The sequence below is a fragment of the Pholis gunnellus genome (assembly GCF_910591455.1).
Source record: "Pholis gunnellus genome assembly, chromosome: 13".
Classification (NCBI taxonomy): domain Eukaryota; kingdom Metazoa; phylum Chordata; class Actinopteri; order Perciformes; family Pholidae; genus Pholis; species Pholis gunnellus.
This window is the reverse complement of record NC_136540.1, coordinates 8,419,898-8,446,118: the sequence shown is the minus strand read 5'-3', so window position 1 is coordinate 8,446,118 and position 26,221 is coordinate 8,419,898. Positions and strand designations below refer to the sequence as shown.

Below are 26,221 nucleotides of genomic sequence, written 5' to 3'. Positions count from 1 at the left end.
CAGCCTTTTCCACAGCAGAAATAGATTTCTCATAGCAGGAACAGCACAGGTGTTACTAATAACGTCAACAATGGTTACACGTTTGTGATCCCTTACTTACCTGAGAAGTTTCACTGTAGAACAGGCTAACAATGCTCCCCTAAAAGGCTCAATTAAATACTTTGAAAGCTTCTGAACCACTGAATTCTAGATGAACTTTTAACCAGCATCACTGGTTCCGTGATGCTATTTGACACGTTCTTCCTTATTTGCGTCACACCTGAAGGCCTCACAACCGGCGAACTGCTTCATCCAAGACTTCCAAAAGAAATAAAGAGAAATGGAGCATGTAAGGTTTTATAGAGAATTATATTGATACATCGGAGGATCTGACTGGGTGGATGTGAAGTTAATCAGCAGTGACAAACACTACAACCACAGCTGCTCAGGACTTCCATCTACCAGTAAGTACAAACCTAAAAATGAGATGCACGCTACAATCTTTTCCAGAGGCAGCCCTACATTTGGACAGGTTTCGGACAATTTTCTTTTTTTTAATTTTTCAACACATGGTAAAAAAGTTTTTAATATACAGAGCTGTAAACAAAAACGCATGTTTTCTTTTAAAGTAAAATGACACGATTAACGTCACAAAAAAAAAAAAAAAGATGGTTAATCTCAGTTTTTAAAAGTGTGACACAGAGGGAATGATTGATAAGCAATACTGCTTTATGGGAGCATTTTAATAATAATAATAATAATAATATTGGCGGGTAAAAGGCTTTACAGCATCCCCCCCAGTCAGCATCAAACAACAACAGAACATGAAACAGACAGAAGAGACTATTTACAAGTGATCTTTTTTTCTTTTTTTTTTCCTGTTAAAATTATTTCTACTTAATGTGGCGAACATCTTCACAATGCAACACAATGCAACAACCCACAGCCGCTGATAAGGATGTACTGATGTAGTGTGCATGTGGCAAATGCAAGTGTGTGAACTTGTGTAACAGTAGGAGCGTCAGCGTAGGAAAAGTTTAAAAAGTTCAATGTCCATATCTTCTTTTCTACGTCGTTCCTCCTCGACATTAGAGTAGACGCCCCGTTTCTGTTTGTCCTTCCTCACTGTTCAGCTCATCTTCTTCGCGCCGCTGGCTTCTTGCGACCCTACAGAAAGAGGGAAGGGACAGCCGGGTGAAAACAATGGACAGGAAGCTCCACACTTAGTCTAAAACTCTGATTTCTCATATATGATTCATGTCAACACTTTCAGTACCTTCGGTGTTGGCTCGTCCTCCTGCTGCTCCTCCTCCTCCTCCTCTTCATCTTCTTCCTCCTCCTCCTCCTCTTCTTCTTTAGCAGCAGCTGCCTTCGATCGCCCACCACGCCTGGAATATCACAGAGGGGGAAAACGCTCCGAGTCAGAATGTCTCAGCATGCAACACATGCTGCCGCGCTGCTCAACACAAAGTCTCAGAATGTTCTAGTACCTCGAAAAAAGCGCCAAACTTTTTTTTTTGGCATATTTGCTCAAAGTGTCACGATATCCTGACAGTAGTTCATGAGAAAGATAATCATTAAAAAAAATCTGTTTCATCTGCGCTTCTAAATTCATTTGCACACACAAAAAACAACCAATCAAACTAACCAACAATCAAGATTCTGCTACTATATTGCGTATTTATCGCCTCAATCAGACACTCCTCGACTCTTGCAAATGTCATTTAGGAGCACTAAAACGAGGCACATTATTATTATTATTATGGGCTTTTCATGGAATTTCATATGAGCCACCCTGAGAATAAGTTGTATATGATTTTTTACCCAAACAGTACTAACCTTGTGCTAAGCTTTCTTTCTCAATAAAAAAATGATTCTAAGCTGGTCCACCGCAATTACTTGACCGGTCGGTAGCAGGTGAGCAAACGTTTGAATTCGTGGCGCACAAACAACAAAGATGACAAAGCTCGTGTGCATCTTACGCTGGTTTCTTGGCCGGCGGCTGCGCTGCCTTGGGTGGACGTCCTCTCCTCTTCTGCGGTGTAGACTCTGCTGACTCGGTGCTGCTGAACGAAGACAAACGACACCAGAGGTTGAGACAGACATTAATCGTGCTGACGGAGCTCTCCGTGCCAACAGCAGATGTTATGAGTGAAGCTGATCCAACTTCGCCGTTTGCATTCCCTGCACACGGGCGCTTACCCTTGTGATCGCCGCGGCGCCCTGGCCTGCCGGCCTCCCTTAGTCTTCAACTCCACATTTTCACTGCTCTTGTCGTCCTCTTCCTCCTCATCCTCTGCTGCTGCTGCTGTTTCCTCCTCCACCTTCTCCTCTTCCTCCACCTTCTCCTCTTCCTCCTCCTCCTCCTCTTCATCCTCTGGCGGAGGAACTGCCTTCTTTCGGCCCCTCTTCCCCTTGGCGGGAGTCTCCTGACTAGGAGCAGCGGACTTCGGAGGACGGCCCCTGCGTCCTTTCTTCGGCGGGCTGTTCTGTTCGTCCTCCGGCCGATTGTCCTCGTCCCCGGACTCGACCACTGCGGCTGTATTGGCCGCCGCCTTCTTGCGTCCACGCTTTGGTTTGCTGTCCTGGTCTTCACTGGAGGCCACGCCTCGCTTGCGACCGCGGGGCTTTTCAATATCCTGTAAAAAAACAACAACAAAAACTAATAGTTGAAAAGGGCCGACGGGGCTTCCCGCTGTCGCCTGTGTGAACCATGATTTCTCATGAACGAGCCAGAGCTCTTCTATTAGTTTGAATATTATGCTTTTCCACCCCCGGAAAACTTGTTAACTCTCTGGTTTCCACAAGTAGTTTTACTTGCTGTGTCGATAAACTGCTTAAAACCGGCTTTCTACTTAAATTAATGTGAGACACAAGTTGGAACTTCCTTGTAAATATGAGTAGAAATCCTGTGAAACATTTGAAAGGTGAGCTGCTTCAGAGCTAAAACGACGTGGGCAGCAGGTCTGGAGGCTGTTATGAATGATAGTTGACACAAAGCGTGCTTGCTAATCCTATCTCGACTTAAATCCAGCGGGTGTTTGCACAGTAGAATCAAAACAGAGTCACGAGGGTTTATGACTAGAAACACTCAACTGGATCCCAGCAACAACCCTCTCTACTCGTCCTCAGCTACGGTGTCATTTCTGATCAAAGCGCCAGTTTCATTGCTTTTAATACTTAAGATCATATCGTATAAACAAAACGCCATTTTATTTTCGGTGTTCTTATCAAACACTAGTCAGAAGAAGTAAATAAAGCTGCAGTTTCTAGAAATAAGGTTGTGCAAATACACTAAAAAAAACTACAATACCAGCAATCTTTCCAACTGAGGGGAGGAACATTACCGAGAGGATTATAATGAACACATTTTATTCGTAGAGCGATTATGGCTGGGAGACTGTCTACATAAAATATTATGATAGTTTCAGGATGATTACTGGAGCTTTCAGACATTACACACACACAAGATAATGACCAAGCACATTTTCACTCTGATAAAACACAAATAATTGTTTTTCTTTTTCTTGAAAAGACAACATTGATGCTCTTTTTGCCATATTATAAATTATAATAACCACTCTCACATCACAGAGGATATTACAGCAGCACGTAACGAGGATTTGATACCTTCTCAGAGCTGTCGGCTCTCTTTAGGCTGATGTCCTCGTTTTCACTGTGATCCATTTCTGTGCTGTCGAGCCTGAAACAGCAATTATTATTAATTATTAACAAATAAATGCAGCTAAACGATACAAAAAGCCATCTACTTGTGTGGTCCTGTGTGATCTATGGACATATACCATGAACATTTTCCATTTGGGGAATATTTAGATCCATTTGTAACTGGACCGGATTCAGTGTCTCGCTCAACCACACAAGACTTGGTGACATCATCAGGGTGTGACCGTAGGCTTGCTGGCCCCCCCCCCCACACCTCTGGCGTGGCGAGTCCTTAAAGGAGTGCGTGTGAGCGTTACATGTCTCGTACCTGGTCTTGCTGCGCTGTGGGGAGCCTGGGTTGGACGAGGGATCGTCGTTGCTGGCGGTCTCCATACGTGAAGCTTTGCTCTGGATCTGTTTCCCCGCCGCCGCCAGCGGCTTGTTCACTGCACCCAAAACGTTAGCCGACTTGGGCTAAAGCGGGAGGGGGGCAAGGGATGAGACGGAGTTAGATGCGTGTTCAGAAATGAGATGCAGAAGCCAACGGAAGCAGTTCGGAGGTTTTGATTGAGCTCACCTTTCCAGGTGTGAAGAAAGACTTCATCTCTGGTGGGAGATAATTTTTTGTGTTGCTGACATTCTGAAACAGGGAGACATCTTCTATTAGAGAGCTCGTTTGTGGGAAGAGAACAAGCTGAGGATTGTGAGAAGAAGTGTTGCTCCTGCCAAACGATCTCATTAGTCAAAATGTGTGCCAGATACGTTGATAATTAGTTTACAGGAAAAGAAAACGGGGGCAGTGAAAACCAGGTTACTGCCAGCAGCTACCACAACCAGGAAACACAAGTCTGTTCTCATCATTTAAAAAGTCAAAGAGAAGAAAAGGTTTCACAGATCTCACTCGCAGCTCAGCTGTTGCTATTAACACATATGGCAAACAAGAAGAAGAAGTAGAAGAAACTGCTTTGCTGGAAATAAAATTAAAACATTTTGGGTAATGCTTTGGGGTGCAGACACCAACCTTTTCGGGTTTGGTGAAGTAGCACGAGGGCAGCACGGGGTCTTTTGGAGACTCGAGGCTGTAGGTGGTGCTCTTTGACATGATAATGTGCATGGCTACGTCACACACTGTGTAGAGTTTCTGTACAGGGAGGAAAAGTCTGGTGAGCAGGAAGGCAATAAGAGCAGTGAAGAAATGTTGTGCTGTCCATGTACGAGATATTAACGGAACGTGAACTAGCAGACGTAAATATTTACCTCGTTGGTTTTGGGATCGGTGGGGGCCTGGGCGTCTTTTGTATTTTTTATATTCTCCACCATCTTCCTTATGAAGGCATGGCTGTTGTTATCATTCTTGGCCATGATAATCTCCAGGACAAACCACAGAGCCCTAATAAAGGGAAAGGGAAGTTTGACATCAGACTAATGTAATATTCCACATTCATCCAAGAGGAATGTATAAAAATGTGCATTTATTTTTATTTTTGAAGTATTCTTTTTGTCATCAGTGTTACCAGCGACCAACAGCGTTCTCACATACTTACTCTTTAATTTCTTTGAGCTGCTCGATGTCCTGTAGTTTGACGTAGTCTGGGTCGTGTGCCAGAAGGTGAATGGCGTAGGGCACCACGTACTCCGGCAGCAGAGAGAACAGCTTGTCTGTTGTCACACACAAGGCAAATACATATTACATCAACAATTCCCATCACAACAGTGACAACAATTACTGCCATGTGCACTACAATTCCTTTATAATTTCCTCTTTACAGTCATATCATGGATATCCGTCCCAGCCTTGCATATATTCTGGTTTTAGATGTATACTGTAGAGGTTACAAATTAAATAGGGCGGGACAGATTTGCTTTTAAAGGGGCGGGGCCAATATTTCTAGAGGTTTTTATGCAATTCTGTAGCTTCCCAGTGGTGTTCCTCATGGATTTTTCAAACATTCACACTTTGGTCAAAGTATGTATGTTTTAGCATCAAAGTGATAGTTTACAAAGCCCTTCTATAAACTTCTCCCCACATGACCTGACATAGGTTTCTGCATGGTGATGCTGCTACATATACATCCTGATAGTCAGTGTATTGCATATAATATCTTTGATGGCAATTAGACTCGATTGTGCCAGTTTAGAGAAGCAGACGGGAGTGTTTTTGTTCAGCTTCTTTACCGCTGATGGCAGCGTGCTGTTTGAGGTACTCTCTGCGTATGTTGACATTTTTCACCAGGCACTGGCGAGCGTGAGCCCTCCTCTCCTTAACGGGGTCCTTGGCACACAAAGCGAACACCGCCATGTATTCCAGAGGCAGACGGAGGCGGCACAGGCCCCGGTGGAGCTTCTGGGAAAAACACTGTCGCACCTGGTAGCACTCATCCTAGAGAGCAAAAGAAGAAAAACGGTGACAATGATTCAAATAAAGGGACAAAAAAAACAAGATTCAGAGCCCTGAATCGAGCAGAAGCGCCGCATGAAAAGAGGAGACAATCCATACGTTGATGACGAGAGCACACAGCTGGTATTGCTCCAGCGTGATGATTTCGTGATAGCAGGGCTCCTGCGCCAGCTTCAGCAGGGCGCACGCCGCTGCCAGCCGCAGCCTCGACATGTCTGGTTTGCTGGAGGAAGAGAGGAGACGAGAGTAAACAAGGTTTCCTTCATTTATCTGCAAATGTGTTTGCGATTAAAGCCTAACCTCCCCCGAGGGTCCACAATACCCATTACAAATCCAGCACTTCACTGACATTTACATGATTACATTTCTCAAGACAAAGCTTCCTCTGAGCTGCTCAAAAGGCGGACACACACACACACACACACTCTCTAAGGAAGAAGTATATGCTGTGTCGTTTACCCCATCCTGCCCTGCTCGGTTAAGTCTCCATCGCTGTGTAGAATAGCAGTCAGCATCCTCAGCGTGGAGTTGCCCGATTTGCTCTGATTGTTCTTCACTCCTAGTAACCACCGCACCATCAGCTTTATGCCCTGGATCTGAATGGAGGAGGGTGGAAAGAAGATCATTTACTGGTCAACAAAAGTGCATACAGTATTCATAAACAGAGGGAAATGTCTCCTCATTTACTTGCAAAGATAAATACATTCAGCAAGATGAGGTTGATATGATGAATTAACATTGCAATTCTGCCTCTGAAAGTATTCTTCAGCTATATGTACAAAACAAAAAGAGACACGTGAGGGTTCACCGCTGACCTTGGCCAGAGTCTCTGGGGACACTTCTTCATCGGGAACCCAAAGTTTGGTTGTCTTCTTGCCCGGGACCTACAGACAACACAAACAAGACTTCAAGACTTTGAACTGCCATCGTTGGTATTTTAGCTTATGTCTAAGATCTGTACAACATGAGCCAAAAGTTTATGCAAGTCAATAAACCATTGATAAGTATGTAAATACATACATTCTGAATGTAGAAACATGAATACTAGATTTGCAATAAGAATGAATACTCCGGCTGTTATGGTTTGTATTTGAGACCGCTTTAAACAGGAACATACAAAACAACGATCTCCCACAGCTGCCTGTCGGAGAAAAGAAAGAAAAAGATGTGTACCCGGTCGTTCATGAGCAGATCCTTCACAATGAAGTTGGCGACTAGAGATTTGAGCGGTGCAGCAAACTGCTCCGGGGCCAGCTGAGCCAGGTGACCCAGGGTGGTCAGAGGAGTGATGAGCTGCTCGAGGTTAGCGGGGTCCAGGCCTTTGTTCAGAGGCTGGAGACACACAAACGCACAACATGTGCATTCACTGTTTAAACTCGGGGCACACATGCAGATCTACTGGTGAAAAAACATCGACAAACTGTCCAGCTTTGGGAGGCGTGTCTACCACAATTCAATCTGTTTCTCTGCATAAAAGTGCAATTTAATTGAAATAACACAACATATGTAAATGCCCCGCAGAATGTGTCAAACCAGGAAATATACACACAACTTTGTTTCCTTTAATGAGTAAAACAAATGTAGAAACCAAAGAGATTTGACTGACTAACCTCGAAGATTTGGGCGAAGTGTGTGTCTCTGTTGGTGAACATGGAGTTGATGCAGTGGATGGCATACTTGGCCTGGCGAGGCGGCCCTCTCTTGGCTTTGGCCTGCAGTACAGGCAGCAACACGCTAGGGGGAGCAGGCAGGAGACCAGCATTACAAACCACAGAAAGAGTCAGAAAGAGTGCAGCATGCTCACAGCGAACCACAGTGATTTCTATGTTCGATTAACTGCCAGCGTGTGAGACTGCATACATCCCGCCGTACGCTGGAGAATGAATGAAAGCGTCATTTAGCCAATGAAACGTACGATTTGATGTGAGGGAAACTCTCTTCCAGCTTGCTGCCCGTGTTCTTGAAGATCTGCAGAGCAGCCTCGGCGACCTTCTCGTCATCCATCTTCAGACAACCCAGCAGAGACTCAAACGTCTCCGCCGAGTGGAACGACACCGGGTGTGTGAACGAAAGCACCTGGGAAACACAACGGGGCAATACATAATCTGATGAAGACCTTTCAGCCGAATTCATCCAAAAAAAAAAGTGTTAAATGTACTTTAAGCAGATTTCTTTTGTGTCACTGTAACGACTGTTTCTGTTTTTTTACCTTCAGCAGTTCCAGTCCTGCTCTGATGGCCTCTTCAGTGGGGACGCCCTCATCCTCATCATCAGCTGTTCCATCTATAGATTTGTTGACCTGTTTTATCAACGCACTGATGGATGATGGTCGAGATAGAAGAGAGAGATTTATAAAAAAAAAAAGGTCAAACGCTACACAATGTAATCAATCGTCACTGGCATTTGAAATCTTTGCATCAATGTGATGACTTAAAGTGTGTGTCATCAGCCTTCCCACACATATATATATATATATATATATATATATATACATATACATACATACATACATACACACACACACACACACACACACACACACACACACACACACACACACACACACACACACACACACACTACCTGATGGATTCTGTGTCGATGTGTACAGGTGCAATTCTCTCCAGAAGGAACTTGACCATCTCTAGGAATGGGTTGCTGGGCTGTTTGGGGCTGCCGAGCTTTTTAGTGATGTCTCGCTGAAAAGGGGACAAACAAATCATTTTATTAAAAAAAAAAAAAAAAAAAAGTATTTAAATGGCCGACACTGTAATGCAGAAACACTGACAGTCGCCAACAGTGTGGATGAATAAATGAATATCCAGTAAACTCTTTGCATGCAGCATGTGAGAAACAGACTTAATGTCCTGTCATTCAATGTTTGTGCACTGTTGGATTTTATAATTAAAAACGGGCAGCAGAGTTCGGCATCAAATAACATGTGCCGTCATGTCTGAATGAAGCTGTACGGCACATTAACGTTAACAGACAGCAGAGCTTCTCTTGAAGCTCGTCTTTATGATGCTATAAAACATTTAGTACCACCTTCATCAGTCGACATGCTCTTTGACTATTTGTTAACACAAAAGATAGACTATGTACATTTTACATAAGAGATTACTGATATTATAAATGATTAAACTATATATATCTTTAAGAGTATCACTTAAAAACAGAGCCAGTGGAGGGACAACGGCGCTGATGAGAGAAGCGTCAGCACTCACCACACACACTTCAGCTTGCTTGCAGGAGCACGAGGGGCTGACCAAGGTTTCCAACTGATCTCTGATCCGCTCGTCATCCTCCAGGACCTGAGCCAGCTTCTTCACAAAGTCCTGAGCCTTGCCCGGGTCTGGCAGGTTCTCTGTAGTCACACAGTATTAAAAGCTTACGTCTACAATGAATACATTTGAAACCAGGGTGGGTCGGTCAGGCTGCTTCAGCAATGTCATTTAAAAAGGTTTTGTTCATTCTTTTCTTCTACTTCAGCTACGCGAAGCGGAAAGATCCTGTGGCTGTACGTTAAAGTTGGTAATTCAAACACCTAGATGTATGGTTTCGGAAAGAATGTGTGTAAATTGTGTGTAAATCCCTTACTTGTGATCACCATGACTTTGGCAAATACGGCCTTGCTCGATGCGTCAGACTAAAACAAACGGACACAAAAAGAACAATACATGTTTTTGAGAAAACACGCAACAAGAGAAAATCAAAAATCTGCTTTTTTTCCCAGTGTGCTTCTGTTACTTACCTTGGGTTTTTTGACCAAGTCCAGCAGGTCTTTGACATTGTGCCTCAGCAGATTCTGGCACTTCCACATCTCGTTCAAAGCTCTGAGAGGCACAGGTGAAGAAGAGTCAAGGGACGGATGAGGAGGAGCAATCGTAGCAGAACAGAAGGAAAATAAAAGAGTTTCCTTTTGAACATTTGTTCCAGACAGTTCAGTAGTCGTCTAGACTGAGTTACATAATTTTTTACAAGGCAAACGCTAATGAAAATGAAAATGACAAGTCGTGTTTTGCAGCTGCATTAATCTAATATTTGTGAGAAATGCTTACTTGACAGCATTTGCGTCCAGGGTGGCGTACAGGTAGTAAAGACACTTCATCCTCTCAGCGGTGTCCAGGTTGTGAGGAACCATGTACTGGGCAAAGACCCGCTCCACCAGCAGCCTGTGCACATGGAGGGAATCGCTCCGATTTAAAAAAGGAAGAATATCCTCAGATAGGTTTTCATATCGGTCATTAAGCTACCGTTGGATTTGTTTCATAGGATTATCGAGACCAGGGTCGGAAATTAAGGCGGCTCGTGACAAAGTGCCGGGGAAAATTTGGGAATGCCCCTAAAAAAAACAAGACGCTATTCATAATTCATAATTCAGCATGAATTAGAGAACAGTTCCTCACTGGCCAACCAAACATATCAGAGACAATCTGATAGTATAATAAGATTTGTCAGCGGTCCCGTATAATCTCACAATACCCCTCATAGTAAAAATGGGACATTTTTAGACATTCATTGTCCTTACATTTTGGATAATTCATTTCAGAGGTTTAAGAGAGAATTTGCTGAGCGTGCACAAGTATTTCAACACTGCCCTGTTTAACACACACACACACTTCCTGTTACAGTACAGACTTTTCCTGTTGGCAGCAGAGTGATTCAAAGGATAGCTGTACCCTCAGACACTGTTCAGCACTTTTCTACATTTGAAACTATGTTTTATGAAGTTGTCATTCAGGCTTCTTTCTTTCTTTTTTTGCCTCAACGTGTCTCATCTACGTGCACTTCAGCTATGATGTTAAAGAGTAGAGAGTGATGCTGCAGTGTGCCGTCAACACGTTTTAAATGCAGTCGTCGAGAGTCGAGAGAGAAGCCTCTGCTTTTTTGATTCTGAAGGGCTGATATAAGCGCCTGATTTTACCGTTTGAGTTTGAGACGCGTTAAAGGTGTTTGGCTCCCTGCCAAAGTCTGCTATGAAATATCTCAACGCGATGTCATTATTTACATCCTGGTAATCCAGGGAACGAGACGCGTTAATCAAACTAAATTAAGTGAAGAAATTCAAGCTACTTAGCCAATAGCTCAAGGCACAAACACCGTGATTCAAGGAGCTCACTGATCTTAATCAGCATCTTTAAGGGAACAGATTGAAAAGCTCCACCTTTTTAACAGTTACACCCATGTTTGAAATGCTTTGTTGGAATTCATAAAGGGGACTTTGACTTTTCTAATGTAACAGCCAGGAACACATTCACACAAACCTGTCATCGATGCTGTTTTGGTAGTAGATATGGAGCAGCTTGTCTTTTATCCAGGAAATCTGTTTAGAGGCCTCCCTCCCTCCTTCTCCCTGCAGCGAGTACTTCCTGTAGATCGATGCCAGGCCCATCATGGCCTCCTTACGCACACGCCACTGATGAAGGAGGATAGGGCCAGATAAAGGGAGACAATTACCAACCATGACCACGAGTTACATGAGAACCATATGAGAAGCTACAGTGGCTGCAGTCCATCCCAAATGAGTTAGATTATGGTGAGTTCAAGCTCCAAACAGTGAAAATGAAAATTGTGTGAAAGTAAATTACAACATGATCATGTGTTCAAATGTTATCTTGTAAAATGTTGTTTTTGACCAGAAACTTCAATAAATACAGTTGTTTAAAAGAGATGTTTTCACAGAAATATAAAAACGGATCTTAAGAGAGGAAAATATGACTCCATGCACCTTATAATACATAGTTAAAACTACAAATGCTCCAAAACATTGTTAAATCAAAGCTTTAGATAAAATACAATCATTTATTTCCTGTTCATTTGAATTGTGTGTTTTTATGCAAATAACCACTCTATGACACCGACACAGTAAAAGGATTACATTCAGAATTTTTGACCTTTTTCTTTTTGTCTAATTGTCCAAATCACTGTTGATTTTATTTATTTAAAAAAATCCTAACATTACTTTCCTGAGTATATTTTGTGATAAGATTTAATTATTTTTTGCCAGATTGCCGAGGCCTTCATACAACACAATGACAAACAATACGAGTCCATACCGAGTCCAAACACGCGCAAAACGTTGTCCACTTACTCTCTTGTCCAAGGTCCTCTCCTTCACAAAATTGAGCAATGCATCATTCACGAGAGACAAGTCCTTCTTGGCAGCAGTTACTATAGACACGATGACATCGTGGCGGATGGCCTCCTCTGGGTCATGTGATCTAACCCGCAAGAATTCTGGGAAAGAAAACAGGAACAAATGAGTGGGATGTGAGAGAACTCTAACAATTACTTCATCACATAAAAACAACACGTTTGTTAAAGAACAACAATAAGCTTGTGACTCATCATTAAGAGCTTATAAAGTGAGTGTTGTGGTATCACATCCGTATAGAGGCACAATAACGCAACGCTCAGCACATTCAGCAGGATTCAAAGAATGCATTTGCTGAGAGCTCATTTACCTGTGAGGTCTTTGGCCAAGTCAGGGTGGTTCATGAGGCAATGACTGGCAAACTTAACACACTCCAGCCTGATGGGCACATGGATGTCATTAAACCTTTTGGGAGAAGAAATGAACGTTAATACCAGCAACTCAACACAGCAAAAACATTAATAACCCAGCAGGCGTTTGCTGCATGCACACGCTGTAACTCGGGATGCCAAATGTACGACTTTATTGATTGTAACGCAACAAAGTCTTTAACCAAGAGACAAACCTCAAATTGAACGAAAACTTTGTTTAGCGAAGCTCCAGCAAACGATATATTTATTAAACAACAAACCTGTTTTGTATGAATGAACCACCAACAATTAAAAACAATAACTTCATGTTGCAATAACCCATTGTAACCCTTCTGATGATATAGAAAATATGTTTTTTCAGACTTTTAGGATCCGTGGTCGGAGCCACGGCGCTGTAACCCACCTGCCGAGGTAACACTGCCACAGTGGTTTGTTCTGTGCAGCCAGCTCAGAGTCCTTGGCTCCGAACATCTTAGCCAGCAGCTTCACCACTTGCAGCCTCTCGTCATTATCGTTACTCTGCAGAGACAGAGCGAAGGAGAGAGAGAGAGAGAGAGAGAGAGAGAGAGAGAGAGAGAGAGAGAGAGAGAGAGAGAGAGAGAGAGAGAGAGAGAGAGAGAGAGAGAGAGAGAGAGAGAGAGAGAGAGAGAGAGAGAAAAATTATGCACAGATATTTGGCTGTGTTGAATGGACAGACGAGCCAAGTCAATTACATTGGCTCCATTACCACCTTCATAACACACAGGCAGCAGTTTTCTTTGGTATCAATCTTGCTTTTAGAATGAGACGAGAAGTAGAGGTAACAATGAGAAGTAAAGACAAAAGGAAGACAGGTGGTAGGAAGGAGAGAGAAGAGAAAGAAGAGAAAACAAGCAGGGAGAGATAAAGATGAAAATAGTGATGGTGAGACAACGAATGAGAGGGAGAGACAGAGGGAGAATGTGTAATCTGTGGGGGAGAGATTTTATCGCAGCTATTATTTTGGGGAGACGGCGCTGATCTACACTCCCTCTGAACAGTTAATGAGCGTTATCCATCAGCAGGAGGCCTTTATGAGACACTGCAGAGGCAACATTATGCTGACTGCTGGACTGCTCCATCTTTCTAATAGGAATCCACAAACCAGCAGAGAAAGTGAAAATGTGCAGTTCTGTGGCTAATAGGTTGGAGAATTCTGTTTTTTGGGGTCTGGTGTGTGAATCTACTCAGAATATTAACCCAAGATTTGCTGCGACTTCCATCTCTATAACTTAATACCGCGACAAAATCTAATAGCAATAACCATAATAATGTCATGTGTTAATAACGTGCACAAAACAATTATACTAGCAACATGAAATGACAAATGTAAGATGCTCCATTTAATGTGAGAAACAATGTTTTTTTACTACCTTGAGCTTGAACTCGAGCTGCGGCAGCACGGAGAGCAGCAGGTGGCTGTCGATGTTGTAAAGCTCCAGGATGAGGTCGAAAACATGCTCGGACAGATCGCTGACCGAGGTCTTCCCCAGCATCAGCACCTGGTTGAAGAACTGATGGAGAGGACAGAGAGAGGGAGGAATGATGGTTATTGATGTAACACATAAAAAGAATAAAAAAGAGAGATCCAGCAAATCAAGCTGTGACTTTGAAACAGACGCTCAGATTTAATTCGCTGCCAGGAGACAATAATAATAATAATAATAATAATAATAATGTGCAACGAAGAACACAAGGTGATTTATTGACATTGTGCTCTTTGCACAGTTGCAACATTACAGCTGCATGTACACAATGTGAGCCTCAGCACAACTATTTGAATGCAGCAAATGTTTTATGTGCAACAGCTGATTTTAATGACCAACGTATTACTTAGTGTCGTCGTTGGCCCAGATATAAACCTCTCGCAGTGCCAAGACATTTCTAGCATGGTTGGCCTTGGTTCAACTACACCGGCAGTGCTAGAGTCTTCCCATTAGGCTACGCGAGGCTTTGAATCTACAGTATGCACTGTTTCTGGTCGAGCTGTAGGATTGTTTTTAATGTTTGTTTATGACTACTACAGGATATAGACAGCTGCATGGTGTCCTGTGTTTAATTCAGGAAAAAGGATCTCCATCCAGCCAGAGATATAAAAGTGTATAAAAAGACAAAACAACAACGAGTGTGTCAAAGATTGTATCTTACGTTGGTGATGTACGGTTCAATAGCCTGAGCAGTCCTCTTCAGCAGCGCTTTGGCCAGGTCATACGCTTGTTTATTCAAGTTCTAGACAGACATAAAAAACAATCGGTGAATAAGATAGCAGGTCAGAGAGCATGTTCAGACAGATGACAAAAACTACACATGATGTCTAAAACACAGGTGTGATCCATCATTTCTTGTTTTTTCACTCAGCAGAATCCCCTTTTGGACGTCCACAGATGTTTGTGCACAAACTCTAAAGCTGCTTTACTTATTTTCACCTGCAGGGGTCTCATTGAATTACAGCGTATGGAAAAAGACTTTACTGACAAATTAGTTCAGACTGTCAGTTACTGAGCGTTCTCTACACCAACATTAACAGTGTGTGTGTGTGTGTGTGTGCATGAATGTAAGGTGTTCTTTATGCGATCGTGCACGTCGAGTGCCTGGACGTTATGTTGTGCACAGACCTTGTGAGCAGGCACCAGGTTGACCAACACGGTGTCCAACAGCTCCTGCGATACGGTGTCTCCCTCGCAGATGATGGAGCTCATCAGGTCCACCATGTGCATGTGCACCTTCTGGTTATGGCCGTTGCTAGGGAAACAAAAAGACCAAGGATGTCATCAATGCAGGACTTAAAATACAAGACTCCATGCTGGTTCCCTGTTGAGCCAGCAACTCAACATTATCACATATTCCTGGGGAGTTTTGGGAGTTTTAAGATATACTTTTCTGACAGCATGCATTTTGTAGGCAGACTGCGATGCACTGATCACACAGAGGGTGGGTGTACTGGCTCATAATGATCTGCATTACAGCGGGAGGCAAGGCTTATTACCGAGATTTCTATCTCAGCGACTGCTCTCCTCAGAGCTGCCAAACATTACTCGTCTTGTTAGCTTCCATTCACCGACAGTGTCACTTACACAAAAACAAACATGAGGGCTGCACTCCCTTACACCTTCAAGCTCACTGTAATATTTCAAGCAGAGCTCTTTAAATTCTCCCTATATAATAAAAAAAAAAAAGAAAAACGCACTGTGCTGGCACAACCTTGACACACACAACCATCATTTTTGTTCCAATGGCAAAGAGCCAAATCCTGCACTGCAGAACTCAGCCCACAAGGTTGTGTTCAGAGTGAAATAGAGAGCCGGCTGAGGAGAGGACTGCGGGGCAATCAAAGACAAACTGGGAAGTTTAATGGTGTTGCAGTGGAGACAGATTGAGGTGTTAGAGGGCTCACTTCTGACATTAAGGACTGCTGTGGACAAAAGGTGGAGGCTATGTGGGAGCAAACAACAAACATGAACACAAATAACAAGCACGCCGAGGCGGCCTCTGATAAACAGACTTACTTGATGACCTGGAAGAGAGTTCTGTACAGCTGGGTGAATATCTCATTGCTGTCTTCGAGCTCAAAGCAGATATTGTAGGACTTCACCCATGCTATGTTCTGAACAGGAAGAGAGGAGAGAGGAGGCAGTTAGTGACAGTGCAACTTACAATGCAGCAAATTAGGAAGACTGTGGTGAGGGAGGAGGGTATTTACACACACACACACACACACACACACACACACACACACACACACACACACACACACACACACACACACACACACACACACACACACACACACACACACACACACACACACACACACACACACACACACAGCACTTACAGAACAACATGAGCGATCATTTTGAGATGCGTTTGTGGCCAACTGATGAATTCAAGTGGACCATTCACCATCTTTTATAATACTGTAGAATAACAGAATCCTAAAGAATGAATGCCTTTAGTTAAACTGAAAAGGGGTTGAGGCAACTATTAAATTTGAGATACGTCTGCACAACCAAAGCATAAAAACAGCACTCATGGAATCATCATTACACATTCTGATCGAAAAAACTAAATGTGCGCGTGTGTGGCAGAGGATGCTGCTGCTTTAATGAGTGAAAAGCAAAGCAAAGCATTAATAAAGAACATCAGAGTAACATATTCTTATTATCATCTGTTTTTAAAAAGGTGCTCAGACGGAGAGTCTGCTGCAGATATAAACGTGTTTCCTTTAAGCTTCTGTAGCACAGCAGAAGAGAGTGCATGTCATTCAGCCACCGCTGCTTCCTACTTTGCGTCTCCACATCATTTATTTAATATATTTATATAAGAGCTTGAATACACACATGAATTAGTGAATGTATTCAGAAGACCAGAGGTCAAATGCTAAACAAGATAAATAAAAAAAAAAAACAACTGCCAACGCTGAAAGTCACAGAATGAGCCTTTAGGTCAACAAGCCAAACACCAGCTGTAGTCCTGCACGGGTTAAGGTGTTCACACTAACCAGAGAGTAAGTATCTGTAAAATATCACTCCACCAGCAACAATGTACTGACTGCTGTACAGTGGATTGCTTCAATACAAAGAGAACAAAAGGATATTCAAGAGTCAGACCATTTAAATGTTGATAGTGAAAAGCAAAAGTAAAGAAAGAACTCTATGAATACTCAAATAGCGTTCATTTCAAAAGGTTTAACTAATGGACACAAGTTGTCTCAGTCTCCTACTTCACTGAAGAGTCATCCATCAGCGTTTGTGCTCTGCAGGCTTCAAGTGTCGACTGTTTAAGTTGCATGTTGGACCACGATTGGCTTCCAAACTGTAACAGCGGCTAACTAATGATAAAAACAAAGCTCGTACACGTCTTACACAAAAACAGCCTTACAGTGTCAAACTCTGTACACTGAAGCTCAAACAAGAAGTAAACTAAACATGTTGTTGAGCAGAGAAGAATATCTTCTTCGCGGCTACATTGTGAGCATGATATTTGCAGTAAAAGACGGATAAGCCCTGTTTTTATGAGCCTTATGAAACACCTGCAGTTAGGGATGCAAACTGTCTCTTTGCATACAACCGACTACGGTTGGCAAAATACTCAGATTTGTTCAGGGCCAACAGGAAGTAATCTCTTTTTGAAACCGTTTATCGCTCAAAGTTACTTCTATTAGTAATGTAGAAAACATTTAGGGGCGTGGATATTCACACATGGCGTCATTTTCACCACGTACGAATATCACTGGCTGAAGATTATATTTGCTCGTGAAAAATGCAGCGTACAAAGTAATTATTATTTCACTGTGCCAGATACATTTAATCTACACGATATAACATTTAGATTTTTCAATTATGAAATCACAATCCTTCTAATAAAGTAAATGAAACTAAAATGGTTTAATGCGCTTTGTGAGTGTGACTTTTTTGCCGTGTCATCGTCATTTATATTTACACAACTAATGTGTTTACGATTAAATTATTTACTAGAGCAGAGTAAAAATACTCTTGTTATAAGTAAAAGTTATGTATTCAAATCCAAAAGCTATCAACAAATTCTTAAAGTACCAAAAGTAACATTGATTATGTTGAATGGCCCATTTTAAATAATGTATTAAGCGGTAGACCTAAATCATTGGGTTATGATTATTGATGCATGATGTGCATCCAGGTGGAGCTCATTTTAACTACTTTATATACATAATAATAATAATAATTAGGCTATATACTACCAACACATCATAGTTTTTAAGTTGATTTATGTTTTGCATTAAGAATCTGTAGTAGCCTAGTCAGTAACTAACATGGTCAAATTAATGTAGTGAAGTTAAAAGTAACATATTTCCCTCCGAGATGTAGTTACACAAGTTACATAAAATGTAAATACTCAAGTACAAGAACATAAACATTGTACTTGAGTACCCTAAATGTACTTTGTTACATTCCACCACTGCTAGAACAAGAGCACGACGTTGTTTACTAGAACATTCTTCATAGATCTAGCCTTTTTTTTGCTCTCAAAGATGATGAATCTAACTTTAAATGTAGAAAGTTTGTATCCAGAGGAGCATTACCTCAGACCTCCTAGAGGATCTGAGGTCCACCCACCAAGTCTTACAAAACCTTGTGGGAAACATTACATCATCACCTTCATCCAGCGAGTTCTTATGGTGCAACGTTGGCACTGAAAATGAGTTGTCATGGTTTAATGGGATAGAACGACAGCCCCGCCCACAGCTGCAAGATTCTGACAGGAAACAGTAACACGCTGTGGACTACTCCCAGACGTTAAACCGTATCGGTCCAGTTTACGATACTTTTTCGGGCATGACGGGGTGGATGATTATCTCAAAGATGTTGGAACATATTCAAAGTGTTGGACCCGTGTGCATTCACTTTTCATAGGTATGCTTTGCTAATTGAATTTCCATCTTCCACAACAACTCTCTGGCCATTTTGTGGATATCAAAACGCTCCCACGCTGCCGATCTAAGGCGCTTCTTCTTCGGAGGATAGAAAGCTCGTCTCATTTTCACGTTTGTGAGTGTTAATTAGGCCGCCACCCTAAAAAGTTTCCTCAGTCTAAACCAACAGAAGGTGATTATAGTTCTTTCATTATTTTTACCTGGAGTTGTTTGTTGAAAACAAGTCTCTACACATGTTGAAAGCCAAACCTAATGAGATTCAACACTGGATTAAAATGGAATAACACTACGGATCCACACACATACAGTCAGGTACCTCAAGCAGATAGAAGTATCTGTTGAACTGAGCGCTTTTAGTGTCCTCCAGTCCTTTCAGCTGTCTTGTGATGAACATGAAGATGTCCTGCACGAGAAAGAAACACACGAGTGAATGCACCACACATACACGGATAACATTTACTCATGAGTATATAGCAATTCATCCGTCAATATTAAGTGAATACTCCAGAGAAGATGCAACAAGTTGGGCAATTAAACCGGTGAGTAATCCCGGTGGTAGCGCAGTGATCTCGGTGAAAGTCTTCACCAGCGTACCTTGAGTTTATCCGGGGAGGTGTAGGGCGCCTCGGGGGCGTAAATCCTGAATATGTCTGCCAGACAGCAAGCCACCAGCAGACGCACGTCCTTGTCTGGGTGCTTGAGGAAGAAGTCGGAGGCCAGGTGGAGGGCCAGGTTCAGGTAGAGCTCCTTCTCTTCCTCAGAGTCCTGGTCCATGTCCATGAAGGTCTTCACGACCATCTGGAAGAATGGAAGAACACTTAAAAAAAAAAATCCTGTCTGCTGTCAAAGAAATGATACCAGCATGCTTTCGGTGATTTGACAATATTGTGTTGAGAAGCCTGACGATCCCCCATCCCCCATCCCCCATCCCCCATCCCCCGTGGTCTGAGCGACCACACAGTAAATAGAGAGGCGCTGCAGCAGCAGACACTCACCTTGAGCCTGCGGACCATTTCCTCTTTGGAGATTTTGTCAGAGATCTCCTTGACCCCTGGAGGGTAGGTCACCTTCCCATCTGTGACTCGAGCTTTAGAGTGAGCCATTCTCTTTAGCTCTTCACTGCCTGGGGAAAGAGAAAGCACCGTTTGCAATAAATTAGAGGAGCGCCAGAGAGGAGATGAAACGGAGAACACAGACAGAGGGACTAAAAACCTTAAACCTTGAAGAATAGCTGGACCTTAACCCCCAAAAAAAGACAGGAAAGGCGCACATTAACTATTTGGAACCCGGGGCAAATCTTTTGAATACTTCAAAGCTTGGAAAGCAGGCTGCAGAAGAGACTTCTGAAATAGTCAGCCAGGTATTCACAGCACACAGAAATAGCTTTCTAGAAGCTGAATCAGGGATGAAAGTGCTGCATTCAGACAGCAGGCCGACGTTTCACTGCGACCATTGTGCTCCACGTTTCTTTACCACCGACACCAGTCTGTCAAAGATTACACCCAATTCATGTTGAGGACGTTCACATCATGCAGAATGTGCTTTGACTTTCAACACACCACACCGCTCACGGCCATATCAGCAATGCTCTTTGGCAACGCTGCTGAACTGATGCGTCTCACCTCGCCGCTGCTTGTTGTCCATTAAAGATATTAAAAAGGGTTCATTTCACCTTACGTCAGACAAATTGAAGCCCGACTCATAGTTCATGAATCTACAAAAGTCTGCATGGTGAACTAAGCATGCAATGATTTAACAAAATAAAAAATATGATACTGTATAATGTGGGGTTTGTAAAATATCTAAAAGCATTAATTACAGCAGCAAGGCTACAGGTCAAGAACTCACCAGGAGTTTTAAGTAAAACAAAGTCTGATGATTTGCAATCAATTTATTAGAAGAATCAAAAGAATTACCTCAGAGATAGTGTGATTAACAAAAACAATACTTTGCTCCAGCCTCCACATGTGTCTGGGTCTGTTTTGTTAGTTTACTTGGCTATTGACATCACTTGTTGTGACTCAAAATGTGATCATGTCGCCAGTTATCATCCATCTTACTTTCGACGCTAAATAACAATTTTATACACGTTGTGATAACTCACAATTTAGACATTTTACACACCGTGCAAAAACAAAACATATAGATGGGAGTAGCTCATCGAGAGGTCCATCCTTGTGTTAGTGGACGACCAGCTCTGAACCCTGAGTCACAGCTGATCGTGTGGTGTCAAATGATTGAACTGTTTTGCAGATGCAACCAACCGGATCGTTCAACACAAGGCTGCAACTGACAACAACCACCATCACATTCCACTGCCAAGTATTGTCTCGATTAAACAATTAAACAACAAGGTTATAATCAGTAAACTAAATAAATAAGACAGTAAACTGAATACTGTTGTATTTTGGTCTGTTGGTCGGATAAAACAAGCAGGTTGGATTTCGAAACTGTGAGGAGCAGATTAACATTTCATAAACTAAAGTATTATTGTGATATAGTTCTTTGTGTCATGATAAAAAGCCACCACAAACTGCACATCAGTGGAGAGCTGAGACGGCTGATTAATTAAAGCATTTTAGCCAATGGGGAAGATTTTGCTGTACATTAAAATGTGTTGTGATTCGTAGTGTTAAACAATAAACAAATATGTGTGTGTGTGTGTGTGTGTGTGTGTGTTTTGGGTTTGTCGCACTAAACTAAACATTTGAAGATGTCACTGTGGGCTGTGGAAAGTATTTTCCACTATTTTTTACATTTTATAAACAAAACAATTAATCAATAAATCGATAAGGAAAATAATCGGTAGTTGCAGCCCCACATTGCTCAGTCTATTGTAACACTGTATAAAGATCTGCACTTTGTTTGTACGAGCATGTGAAAGACTTTTACTACTATTTCAAACAAGTAACAACAAACACGCCCTCCTCCACGACCAGCAGCCCTGTTCCATTTCAATCAATAACAAGCGCGTCTCATTTTGACCAAAAGCTGTGATCCCGCCTGTGATATAACTGCAGTAGAAATCTCAAAGAAATAAAAAAAGCAGTAGTGAACTCCATGACATGGTGTCTGACATGTCCTGCACGACAGATGGACGGAAAGTCAAGACGAATGAGAAGACAGATACGAGTCTGGTCCACAGGTCTTTCCCAGTCTTTACTGGTTCAGTACCGGTCTGGACCGACTGTGGGACACCTCAGGCTTCTGGTATGTTTTCTTTGTGAGCTCCAAGATCTCATTTCACAACAACCACCTCTCCCAGGGGAATCAGCAAAACAAGCTCATACTACCTTTACAAAAGCATAAATACGGTTACTAAACGTGTTAAAAATAATGACAGATAACCGTTCTTCTGTTACTAAGTCTTGATTGTGACTTTCCACAAGTTGTGCTGCTTTCCTCAGTGATGGAGATTTGATTATTATGAAGCTCGGCAAGTAGGTCTGGCTTTGATTTAAACAACCAAACAATTTTCTGCAGCTGTACTTGAGCTTTTAGAACACACAGAAATGCAAGCAGGGCCGACAAAAACCCGCACACACACACACAAACACACACTGGACACTGGCAGGCTGCCAAGTTGTTTGATTCTGACCTTCTTCTCCACCCCACAGCTGCTGCCAAATTTGAGTACATCTCTCTCTTAGTCTACCACACAGACACACACACAGAGCTCTGGCAGCCAATCAGAGTAGAGTATTTCCCCAACCTGGGGGTCTGTCTGGGTGCCATCCAGCAGAGAATATTACACTTTGAATAAACGGCAGCAGTAAATAATCACAGGCAGGCAACACTAAAGCGCTCGTACGTGGGCTACTGTCTACTCAGTACTGGTTTATCAAAGTAAAACACATTTATTCCCCCACTGAGGGTTTCCTATCGGTCTGCTGCTTCACTCTCTCACCGCTTCACCCCTTCCGACACAGCTGCCAGCAGGAATATGAAGACTGTGATCGGCTCGGCTAACCTAATCTGAACCTTGACATAGAGTTGCTTTGTTTTAACCCTGTGGGTGATTAAAGGGAAGAGAGTGACTGTCAGCAAACAGAAGCAGGACGACTGGACACCAGCTGGTTATCGTGGGTGAACTCAACAACCTCCACATTTGGGCCCTCACAAACACAACGCGATGGAAACTGGGTGCACAACCGGGAAGCACTATGAGAGAGTTTTCCCCCAAATTAAATGAGATAGGGATTTTCGGGAACAGAGCACGTCTCTGCCAAATGTGAACCAGCGATGGCACACCGGCCAGAAACAACAACGAAGCAGAGCAGGAGGGTTTGAAATGAGTCCAAAAGGTTTTAAGAACGAGACACGGTTGGAGTAGACCTTCATAAATGCCATCTACAAACAGACAACACAGCGTTGAATGACATGACTATACAGTGCGGACATGTTTCCTCCTCTGTATCCATTCAACACAAGCAAACCATCTCAGAGAAACAAACTGTGGCTTTGCAGACCAAACATAACTAATGTTAGTTGTGAAAAAGAAATAAAAGTCGAGGGGCTGCAAACAAATAACTCCAACCAGGAATACTACAACGTGATTTCTGATGAAACACTAGCCGGTGGGCTTCTGTAAATACCCATTCTAAAACTATAATGAGCAATGAAATATGTACAAGCAAAAACACAATAATTGACAGTTGTCTTGTACAGTGCTGATTTTAAGTGTTATAAGGGAGCAAAACCCCAATGACACTTTATAATAACACTTACTAATAATTGAAATATGTCAGAGACTTCTTCCAACCTGTAATCCGTTGAACAATCAGAGGTGTTGATGGTGAAACGATTCAACAATCACAGGCTGATAGCTGTCAAAACAAATTCACTGTGACTGAAATGTATCAATTATGGAACAGGCTAACCACTAAATAAACTATTAACGCTGCGAGAAGACGTCTGCAATAAATGAAAAGCACTGTGCCTTAGTACACATAGTTAGCTTGTAATATGGAGTCACAACGAAAATAATTTAGCATAGGAAACAGCCACCGGATTACCGTTACTTTAATACGTTAACGTGAGATAACGTCAGTTGGCGGATAGAGAAGAAACACGCAATGAATAGAGGCGCTTGTTGTTATGGTACAGCCAGACTGCCTTGTTGCCGTTATGTTGGCTAATCTAGTTAGCTGCCGTTAGCTAGCGTTAGCAGTTATGCACAACACTGACTTAGCGTACCCGAGCTAACGTTAGCAGCAGTAGCAATCTCAGTGACAAGAGGGCGGACATGTAGTAACGTTACGCTGAACAAAACACCCCGGCGAACACCCGTTATATCGTTATAAATATACCGACCTCAGTCGACTCCTTGTTTGCTCGTGCTCCTGGGACATTGAGCCTAGCACACCGGCTAGTGTTTCACTAGCTCACCATTATGCGCCGCAGAACCAGGTCAACCAGCGCTGTGAAGCGGACACGGCAGCCGAGAACACAGGCGAGCAAGGCGGGCTGCGCTCTGCCTATTCGCGGTAGAAAAACATGGCTACTCGGCTGGATTCATCCTGGGCTCATAATACCGCATCGTTCGCAACAGCAATTTGAAAATATTCCCACCTTTCAATCAAAAACATTTAGCTTATTTGTGCATTGTATTACCTGTTACGGTGAATTGTGATCAATCGTGTCCTCCTCTGCAGCTCTCTTCCCCCTCCTAGCTCCAAAATGGCGCCAATATGTGTGGATTCAGTGCCCGTGGGTACAAACGACCGTGAGTGTGTAGCGCCACCTAGAGAGCGAGTGTGGTGTCGGTATCCTTTAAAAACATAAAAATAACCTTTTTTATTTTTATTTTTAAGAAAATGGATTATCACAAGTTTTACTTCCCTTTAAAGATTTCTGGCGTTGCTATATTTTCGTGAAAAATATATTGTTAATAATAACAACTGTATTTATACAGCACCTTTAAAAACAGAGCCGCAAAAGCATGGCTTTAATAACAACAGCAGAAAGCTCAGTGAGACAGTCGATACGATAACAAATAAAAAAATACAATAATAAATATATAAATATATATATTTAGTAAAATAATTAAGTAAAATCAACTAATAAAAATAAAACAGAAAAGCGACGACATCACATAAAAGCCAGTCTGTAAAAATACTTTAAGAAGTGATTTAAAAGAGATTACTGATTACTGAGAATATACAGTATATATGATATATGATAATATTACACAGAATCAATTATTTTTTGAGAGATTAACATAAAGTGGGTTTTGTTTACGCAATGCTGCTCAGAAAGTGAATCATTATAGTTTCATATAAGATAGCTTAATATAATATTAGTTCCTTTATGTTAAGTAGCCTACGTGTTATAATTCAGTCCTACAGCTCGGGCTGCAAAATAAGGAGCATTCGCTGTAAATTGAAACCTACGGGGACTTTCCGACAGCAAATGAACGCAGCAACCTGCTGTGTTTTGAAGGAGATTTTCTTTTTGTACAGAAATGATCTTATAAATGAGACACGGTCGCAATAAACATAATGATCTCATTAAGGTAATATTCATGTTTCTTCCGCGTAAACTGTATTTACGATCACTTTTAGTTGCTTCTCAATAACGCTATATTCATATCAGAAAGTGCATGTCTATTAAAGGGTATTTAAACAAGTCAATGCGTCTATTCATGCAGCCTTTTCTCGGATAGTGCTATGGAGCTTGTCATTTCTTCCCCCTTTCCTTTCCCTGCTAACCTATTCATTAACCACGTTTCAATGTAAGAACATCTGCTCCTGTGCAAATGTGCATTTACTTTGATTACACTTGTCGTTGCTAATTATCCTGCGAAATCCACATTCTAAGCCACTGCAAATGTCTTGCCATACTGGTTTACAGAACATTAAACTAAAAATAAATAAATGTCTAAAAGATCAGCAGCGTGCTTTATCTGCCTCTGCGTCTCTGTCCAATATGAACTATAGGGGGAGCTCCAATGCAACGTTTCAGATTTGCACCCCTCGAAACCAAAACACTAGCCCACTGTAGCAGGTGCAGAACATGACGGATAACATGCATAGTTAACCAGAGAGTAATGCGAGGGAAAAGGGTAGCTTGAAAGCATATTGTCAAGTGTGTTTGAGGTAGGCCACAGATTAGTGGGCACATTGCCTGTGAACTGTAGCTGTTGAATGAGAATTTAACTAAATAACAGTAGATCTAATATAATTTCAGCGTATAAATACCACAGACCATAACCGTGAACATATGAA

At 42.2% G+C, this 26,221-nt stretch overlaps 1 protein-coding gene across 2 annotated transcripts; it reads right to left on the bottom strand.

Moving 5' to 3' along the window:
* Nucleotides 1–329: 329 nt before the first annotated feature.
* Nucleotides 330–24,676, bottom strand: pds5b (PDS5 cohesin associated factor B). 2 transcript variants are annotated; one of them, XM_079171998.1, is made up of 35 exons: nt 24,609–24,676; nt 19,991–20,118; nt 19,590–19,793; nt 19,312–19,398; nt 16,090–16,187; nt 15,199–15,325; nt 14,732–14,812; nt 13,957–14,097; nt 12,969–13,084; nt 12,505–12,599; nt 12,132–12,277; nt 11,305–11,456; nt 10,099–10,212; nt 9,792–9,873; nt 9,638–9,686; nt 9,265–9,404; nt 8,624–8,739; nt 8,250–8,355; nt 7,956–8,116; nt 7,651–7,774; nt 7,214–7,372; nt 6,856–6,924; nt 6,500–6,636; nt 6,140–6,263; nt 5,818–6,022; nt 5,187–5,301; nt 4,900–5,032; nt 4,664–4,783; nt 4,220–4,282; nt 3,971–4,116; nt 3,610–3,682; nt 2,182–2,618; nt 1,962–2,045; nt 1,256–1,367; nt 330–1,146 (listed from the first exon to the last, which is right to left on the bottom strand). In XM_079171998.1, exons 2-35 carry the CDS (start codon nt 20,096–20,098, stop codon nt 1,114–1,116), a joined length of 4,257 nt encoding a protein of 1,418 aa, XP_079028124.1. In that variant the 5' UTR covers nt 20,099–20,118; nt 24,609–24,676; the 3' UTR covers nt 330–1,113. The 2 variants fall into 2 exon arrangements, with proteins under 2 accessions (XP_079028124.1, XP_079028125.1); XM_079171999.1 differs by having other exon boundaries at nt 1,962–2,042.
* Between the last annotated feature and the right edge of the window lie 1,545 nt (nt 24,677–26,221).

Coding starts and splice junctions, on each gene's coding strand:
- pds5b (XM_079171998.1), bottom strand. CDS start 20,098: ATGGCTCACTCTAAAGCTCGAGTCACAGATGGGAAGGTGACCTACCCT. Junction 8,356..8,623: donor ATCGACACAGAATCCATCAG/GTAGTGTGTGTG, acceptor ATCATCCATCAG/TGCGTTGATAAAACAGGTCA. Junction 8,117..8,249: donor CAGGACTGGAACTGCTGAAG/GTAAAAAAACAG, acceptor TGTGTTTCCCAG/GTGCTTTCGTTCACACACCC.